The sequence below is a fragment of the Myotis brandtii genome, unplaced genomic scaffold (genome assembly GCF_000412655.1).
Source record: "Myotis brandtii unplaced genomic scaffold, ASM41265v1 scaffold328, whole genome shotgun sequence".
In the NCBI taxonomy this organism is placed as follows: domain Eukaryota; kingdom Metazoa; phylum Chordata; class Mammalia; order Chiroptera; family Vespertilionidae; genus Myotis; species Myotis brandtii.
The window spans coordinates 4,146,225-4,155,185 of record NW_005362626.1 but is presented as its reverse complement, the minus strand read 5'-3'; the positions used below and the strand labels follow the sequence as shown (position 1 = coordinate 4,155,185).

General features: G+C 35.2%; 1 protein-coding gene across 1 annotated transcript in view; it reads left to right on the top strand.

Annotated features, from left to right (window-relative positions):
* The first annotated feature begins 233 nt into the window (after positions 1-233).
* CTNND2 (catenin (cadherin-associated protein), delta 2) overlaps positions 234-8,961 on the top strand; it is a 642,889-nt gene continuing 634,161 nt past the window's right edge. Inside the window, exon 1 of the mRNA XM_005871061.2 lies at positions 234-367. Coding sequence (XP_005871123.1) covers positions 236-367 — 132 coding nt within the window. The 5' untranslated portion in view covers positions 234-235. The remainder of the gene's footprint in view (positions 368-8,961) is intronic.

Below are 8,961 nucleotides of genomic sequence, written 5' to 3'. Positions count from 1 at the left end.
ATCTCAAAGATGAAACACAAAGTTGTGCATGTATTGTGGAATTTTGTTGGGGTTGCTGTAGGAGAAACTGTTCTATTTATTTGTTTCCCCTTCTGCCATTTTGTTATGGGTTTTCTCTGTAGTTCATAATTTTCATTTTGCCAAAGCATATGGCTTAGAGTTGCCTGATAGTTGTGTTTGTTGACAGTGACAACATCAGATTGCATTGAGCGTGTCCTCTTGCATTGCAGGAGCTATGCCTGTCCCCGACCAGCCTTCGTCAGCCTCAGAGAAAACCAGCTCCCTGAGTCCTGGCCTAACCACCTCCAACGGGGATGGCTCAGAAACAGAAACCACCTCCGCCATTCTTGCCTCGGTCAAAGAACAGGTAGAAACATTCCACTTATACTTATGGGAGTATTTAAACAAAAAGTTCTTTCCTGTGGCATAATGATCGTTGGAAAAAAAAATTCATGATTTACTAGTGGATTGTTGGCATTCATTATCAAATTAATATAAAGATATGCTTACAATTGTTTTTGACTCCATGTTTTTTTCATAATTCAGGCAGATATTCTTGAAATAATAGCCTATGAACTGATGGGTCTTGGGTTTGATTCCCGGTCAAGGACACATACTTTGGTTACAGGTTCAATTCCTGGCCCTGGTCAGGGCTTGTGCAGAAGCCAGCCAATTGCGAAAGCCAACCAATTGATGTGTCTCTTTCACATTGATGTCTCTCTCTCTCTCTGTCTTTACTCCTTCTTTCCATTCTCTCTACAAATCAATGGGAAATGATGATTTAAAAAAATTAAGAAAAAAACCAAAGTGTGCCACCAGATCAGGGGGTGTGCAGCTAAGTAGGTACACAAAAAAAAGTTAAATAGCTTGGTTGGATAATCTAGTTTGTAAAAATAGTCAGTAAGCAGGAGTTTGATTTGAGGCCTAGGCAGTATTGCTTGATTAGTTTGCTTTCAAGTGCCAACCTGGGAGAGTTTTCTGATTATTTTTAAGGAACAATGGAAAAGGTGAGCAAAGGTTCATGCCACTCGTCTCCATACACAGAGTACTGTGTGTAATGGTTGGATTATGCCATGCTTTCTTATTTTGGTATGATTTGGAAGCCCTGCTAGGCCAGTAAATTCAGAGTAGTGACAAAATATAAAACACAATACATAACTTTAACAAGAAAACTCCCAGACCTGTCTGATGACAACTATAACATTTTGTCAAAGGACATAAAGGGATTCAGAATAAATGAAAAGTCATGCCATAATCCTGTGTAGGAAAGCTTAATATCATAACCACATTACCCACTCCTAAATTGGCATATAACATGTAGACAGTCTGGTTAGAAAGCGGTGGCTGATGGTTCATTTCTTTGGCAAACTGGATCAGAATATATTAAAGATTACATGGAAAGTATAAATATATGAGGCCAAGGAAATTTTTTATAAGAGAGATTTTCACTTTACCAAATATGTTCATCATAGTAGTGTCCAACTGCCCACATATAGAAAGAATGATCTCTAGAAGATATAGCTGCGGGTTCAGAACAGGTTCAAATATGTATTCGAGTTATATGTATTTGAAGTATTTTTGTTTTAGTACAAAGCAGTAGTTTAGATAGCGTTAACATAATTGGCTAACCATCTGGAAGAAAATTAAAGAACATAACTCAAAACATATACAGAAATAAATCTCAAAAATAAGCAATGTAACTGTATAAAATAAACTATAAACACAGTAGAAGAAACATTGGGAAAAATTTATAAATTACAGATGGAGGCAACTTTTAAGTATGAAAGGAAATTCAGAAACCACACATGAATGATTGGTGCAAGTTGGCAAAGTGAATACCAAAAATAATAACAAGGAAAAACTCAACATAAAATGTAGAAAAATGGGCCAAGAGAATATGTGCCACAGTGTTGATATCATTAAAATAATAAGATTTCCGGTATTGATTAAAGATAAATGAAAGAACAGAAAAGTAGGCAAAAAATATGAACAGACAATTCACAGAAGTAAAATGCAAGTAACCAATGAATATTTTTCACCATAATGTGCTAATCAGGGACATAAATTTCAAAATAATATGATTTTCTTTAATCTACCAAATAATAAACATTAAAGTGTAATATATATTGTAAGCGAGCCAAGGGTTAAGGTTTGAGGGAATTCACGTTATTTTTCATTCAAAATGGGAATGTGCATTGTTGTTATATTTCTGAAAATGATATTTTCCTATGAATTAGTATTTGAAATGTTCAATAGCCTTTGATTAGTCTAGCTTAGACTGATATGTTTTATAAAACTGAGTGAACTAGAACATAAGATTTTTATGCATATGAGAATTTACTGTAAAATTAGTTGCAATAGAAAAAAACATAAAATTATACTGATTGATGAAGAGTTGAAAATATGATATATGTCTTTTATGTAAAATACTTCATATGAAAGATAGCAAACATATATGCTGAGCTGACTGCCATGTAATAGGTTACATAGTTGATTTGCTCATTCATTAAACACACAGAGCAACTTATATAAGCAAAGCACAATAAAGGGTAATAAAGGAACAGTATATATAAAGAAAACTATCTGATAGAGGTCATTGGAATAAGTTGTTAATGAGACTAAGTACACAAGTTCTTAGGCAGGTTAACTGCATAAAAATAAATTCTAGTTTATCACTATATAATGAAACTTAAGTCATGCAAACCCCAGGTCATGAAATGCATCCCACATAGCATTGTATGGCATGACTAAGATATTTGTAACTTAAACCTTAGTATCTTTGCACTCAGCAGCTATGGATTGCTCAATGAAGAGTTGTTCATTGATTTTTTCCTTTGTTCTAATTTCCTGTTTTGATTGCTTTTTAACTGGTAAATTTTACACTTTTATATCAACATAAATAGAACCATGAATTCTGCTACACCCTGTGGGTAATTTCCTGTGTTTCAGACCATCTCATTTCTGACTGTTCCCAAGTCTTTCCTCATATAGGGATTTAAGAGAGAGATAACTGGTCCCTATTTCCTGTCCTGTAAGTGAATGTCTTCCACCAGAAGAGGAGGAGAGGACAGAAGTGGGGTGTGTGATATCCCGGTCATATTATTTGAATAAATAACTGACAAAGGTGATTAATAACCCTTTATCACAGATGTGGGGGCTAAAGAGTAAGACAAGTTGAGGGATTTATTTTTAAGGATGGGAAATATTCCTATGATGATGGCAATGACCGAGAAGATAAATTAATGATGCTTGGGAAAAGGGGGAAGAGTTTAATAATTTCAGGAGAAAAGTCACTGAGTAGGTGAAAGTGAACAGGATCCAGTACGACAGTGGAGGGAATAACGATAATTCATTTGTGAGAGGAGGAGAGAGGCCACGGATGTGGTTGCAGGTAGGCTGATGGCTTGGAGTCTGTGTAGTGTTGGTCTGAGCCAAGGTGAAGAGGTGGAGGCAGTGAAGATGAAGGATGCAAGAGAGTGATTATTATGATGGATCTTGGAATGACACTGATTGAAAGGGGATAAAGACAGAAAAATGAATAGGGGTGGTGGATTCACAAAGTGAATGCATACAGATGGTGATAGCTTGAGATCCTTGGGCTTGAAATCAAGAATTTAAAAGCAATTATAATTAATGTCAAGACCTGGGTTATGCCTCTGGGAAACGAGATCAAAACAAGAAATGAGAGAGAAAGCTTTTTGTGGACTATGTGCAAGCCCGTGTGAGAATAATGACAAAGCAGTGGTGATGAGAGAGAGTGAGCTGAGGCTGAATCACCCATCAGTGGAGAGGCCCGAGGTGGCCTCATGACCCTGAGAAGTACAAACACATCTGCTCATAATTGGCCTGAGCGCAGTCATCCTGGTCTTCATTTGTGTGTTTACACTCTTTAGAAAATTGTTATAATGTTGGACAAGAATTTGCATTAACTCATGCTATGTAGGTCTTTGTATTTTATCTTAAATCAGCGGTTCTCAACCTGTGGGTCGCGACCCCTTTGGCGGTCGAGCGACCCTTTCACAGGGGTCGCCTAAGACCATCCTGCATATCAGATATTTACATCACGATTCATACCAGTAGCAACATTACAGTTATGAAGTAGCGACGAAAATAATTTTATGGTTGGGTCACAACATGAGGAACTGTATTTAAAGGGCCAGAAGGTTGAGAACCACTGTCTTAAATAAATGTTTACTGTATTCTTAAGAAAAAAAAACATGACTCTCTGAAAAATATATTTGTTTCATAATAATATTTCTTTCCCTTCAGTTGATCAATTTTTCATCTGATCATCAATGCTTCCAAAGTTAGCATCAAAGGGATCTTCATACATAAGCTAAAAAAAATCCTGGGGCGTTTTTTAAATCTTTAGAGTTCGTCTAGTTCATTGACCTTTGTAAATTCTTTTGGCTTGGCAAATGTTTGTAATAAAATTCTACTAGCCTGGTATATTCATGAATAGATTACATAGCAAATGTCTGGGTCTGTACCAGTATATGCAAATGTGTCTATTCATTGCATTTATTCAATTGTGTTAGTCAGGTGTCTACTTACTGTACGCCTGGAACTATGCTTCCTCTGGGTGATACACGGATTTAGAGTTTACCTTAAAGTAGTTATCAATGAAGTTAAAACTAAATATATAAAAAGAGCCATAAACTCTTTAAAATCTGTACATAAAAGTTTAAGAAAACTCTCTAGTCCTTAAATGATCAAACTGCAAATAATTTATGGTGATAAAAACATTCTTTAAAATTGACAGCATTTATAGCCATAGACACACTATTTCTACAGTAATTTCTCTTGCTGTTTAAATTCCACACAGATTGTAAATCATAGTCTTCATTTTAGAGGAACTTTTCAGTACCATTATTTAGGATTTTGGTAATTGCTAGGTGGTAAAGCAGAAGTTCTCTTGCTTTTAATCATTTTTATTACTGTATTTGCTACAGGAAAGCAAGGGTAAAGGCCTTGCTGAGCTTTCACTATCGGCAAAACTGTCGTACAGAGCACTTTACATAGGCTATGTCTTATGAATGAAGGTAGTAAGCATTTAAATAGATGCCTCATTAAAAATCTAATGAAATCTTGATCTTTTACATGGATTCATGTGATGCTAGCATGCCTTTATTTTTATTTAGCTTCTACACTTATAATTGTGAAAACACATTAGCTCTGTATAACAAGAATCTTATTGGAAAGGAACACGTTATAAACTGCTTCCTTGATTAGTATTCTTCTAGTGCCACATATCACTGCAAGATCTTTCAGCATTATTAGTGTTACCATAATGTGCAGCAATAGTTTCTGATAATGAAATGTGGAAAATGACCTATAACTATTAATCAAATTTCAGAGTATATTTTGGAAAGCATCTTATAAAAGTAATGGCAAAATTATCATCCATGAAAAAAAGGAAATTAAAACACCTTTAAGAAAGGTCAAGAAGATAGAGACGGATTATGAGCAAAGACTAGTGAACTTTATATTCATTTAGTCAGAGAAGAAAAGAATTATACATATCACAATGCCACAGTTGAACTTTCTTTGTATATCAAAATTATAATGAGAATTACTTGATGATTTTTCACCTTGTTTCAAGTCACATGCCCGTTGAAAATATTTTAAGAAAAACATAATTTTCCTGAATTTTTATTATAGAACACAGACTACATTAGGATCAGTCATTGTTGGTTTCAAGATGGATTGAGATAGGAAGGCACAAGGTAGAACTCAGCCAGAAGCTGTGGAACTGGGTCCTAGTTAATGGTATAACTCATATTAAGGAAGGGGCAGAGCCCAGAGTCAAGAAAATATCAGAAAGCCTTGTGAATATCCTACACACAGAATGGCAGGCAGGGGTAGACTGACCGACCACATTGGGTGTTCATACTTCCAGCAGGGCAAGAAAGACTGGGGGTTTATGTCGAATTCTGGAGTTCAGAGTAGGAAGGAAAGACTGATGAGTCTTACTGGACGTGAGGTGAGTCTGTTTCTTTATGGATCTTTTCATCACAAAAATAATGGTAGGGACTAGAGATCAAGGAAAAACAAGGGTCATAAACCACTTGTATAAGAATTAATTTAAGAGTTCAGTCATGAGTGAATAATTCTGGGAGTGGATAATCTTCTTTCTCAGCCCCCACCGCCATGCTCCCTTATGTGTATTCTATTCTTGCTGGTAAGTTATTTTGACTTTTCTCCTAAAACATAATTTTTCCCTTAAAATTTTAGTTTGTAACTCAAGACACATATGCTTTTATCTATCTTTATAATCAGCCCAAACTCTCTTCTAATTATTAATTTATTTCCTGTCTGCTCTTTCCCCTTTGAAGGTATTTTTTCTAGAGGCTATGATGGGGGAAATATAAATGGACTAAGCTTTCATATGCTAAATTAGGAGATAAGCTTTTAGTATGTGTGGCTTATAACATGACATTATGGTGCATTTCTAATGCTTCTTTCACATTTATCATTAGAATTATTTGTTAGATGTTTTTTATGTGAAATCACATTATTTTAAATGTGATATTTTAATATTTTAATGAATTTCCCATAAAATAATTCGTGCACATTGTAGAAAAGTTTAAAAACTCAGGAAGGAATGAAGTTGAAAAGCTTATTTAGAATATTACTGCAACTAGAGGTTGTTGCAAAGATTTAGGGAGATTTCCTTCTAAGATTTTTATACAACTATATAATTATTTGTACAATGTTATATTTTTCTTTATAAATATTTATACTTGATACAGTTAACATTATATTAAGAGTAGTTTTTCATATCATTAAATATTATTTGTAAACATTTTCCTAATGACTGTGAACTGTGATTAACTGTGAGTTACTTAATATTACAATGTTATTTAACTTTTCTATCTTTGTTGATCACTTAGGTTGATTCACTTTTCTCAAAATGAAAAAAAAAAAAAGACATGTTATGCTTCCTGATACATAAATCATTGGGTCTACTTTGACAGGAGCTGCCTGGAGCAAAGTTTTGAGAAAGAGTTTAAAGACCCTTACAAACTCACTGGGAAAATATGTCCTACTTAATTACTGGGAGCCACAGGCAGGACCTATGAAGCAGGAGATCCTGGGTATAACAGTCAGTGCCTTACATAGAGTTTTACAAAGTAGGAAATTAACAGACAGAATATTCTAGAAGGAGTAAATGGGGAAAACATGTTCAATATTCAGAGAAACTAAACCAAGTATCCTAGGAATTATCAGAGAAGAAGAAATTATATTAAATAGTATCTCAGAATAACAAAACATTTTTAAAGGATACATATTAAATTTACTTACAATTTATGTTCTTTTCAAAATATATTATGAATATCTATAAAATAGAAAATATGGGTAATATTTTCTATTTATGATCAAGAGGTTGATGATTTAAAAAAATATATTCAGTTTTCCTCCCTAAAGCCATATAGGAAATTGCTGTACAATTGAAATGAAAAGTTAGATGGGTTTACTCTGAATCCAGTGCTCTTTTCATTATGCTACATTGTCTCATAATCTATAGTAATAAAAGCATAATATGCTAATTAGACTGGACGTCCTTTGCGCATCCTTCTGGATGACCTTCCCGGACAAAGCTAAGGCTGCGAGGGAAGCCTGGGTCCAGGGTGCTGGAGGGAAGCCGGTGCCGGCAGCCAGGGGAAGGAAGGCCTACTCTTACATGAATTTCGTGCATCGGGCCTCTAGTTTAGATATAAAATGGTTTATGATATATTTACTATATTATCCTTTTATAAGAGAAAAATTTCTCTATGACCAAGGTTTTGCTGATTTCAAGTTTAATGGTTCCCCTGCCTGCCTAGGTCTTATTTAACTAAGAAAAGGAAGGTGTGTAATTTTACACCAATTTGATCTGTGTTATATTTTTGGAGTCTGAAGGAATTGTTAATGGGAGTCCAAACAAAATGAATTCAAGGAACTTAGATACTTCATTGTGAATGTCTGCAGAGAAGATGTGGTAGGAAGGGAGCTCTGTGGGCTGAACCACAGCATTGCTTTTCTCCAACATTCCTGTTTCTGAGAGGCAGTGGCTTAGATGGAAGTTATCTGTAGCCTACATCAGGTGCACAGGTAAACAAGCCCCAGGCAGCCCTTCGATCATGTTCAAGTTGCTATCACTCAGCTGCTGTCATTAAAGGAATGTGCAGATCCATACCATGGGCTCTAAAGGAGCTAGCTATACAGTCCGCTTCCATAGAAGAGTGAAGGCCAACACCCTCCTTTTTGACTAATGACAAGTCCTGACTTTCACATTCTACTCAAGGCCTCTGGAAGCAGCTGGACCCCTTGCCTAGTTATTAGGAGAACAGACACAGTATGAATAAGACCAAAACTAACAAATATAACTTTTGACATGTATTCTTCAGCATTTAAAGTAGCCAATATTAAATAGATCCACTCATCAAGTCCATACATATAGTTATCTGGGGATGCCTCCTGAAGCTTACATATCCTGGAAGGTCTGCGGGATGAAGAAGTTATGTACATAATTAATACTTAGAATTACAAAATAGTTCATCCAATATGATTCCCTCGTTGTTTTAGGCAAGTACAAGCAATCCCATGCACATTTTGAGATTGCCATCTTTTCTGCTCTGGGAAGTAGAATTCTGAGATATCAGTTCAAGGTGTTTAAGTCTGAGTTGATTTGCAGTTTTTGAAGTACAGTTGTAGCCCTGTTGGACTGTACCCACACCCACTGCCTGAACAGAGGAGAAGCCTCCATGAAAATAAAACATCTGCTTTGTATCCAATCCACCTATTAGCTAACTTAGATACTTTTCATAAATAGTACCATGCACTGTATTACTTGTCAGGGACCTGAAATTGCCTGCTGTAGACCTCCTATCAAAGACCAGAGGCAATTTATTCTTTTTTTTCCTTTTCTGTGTTCTTATATTTAAAGTTTATTTCTTTTTAAAAATGTTTTTATTTGTT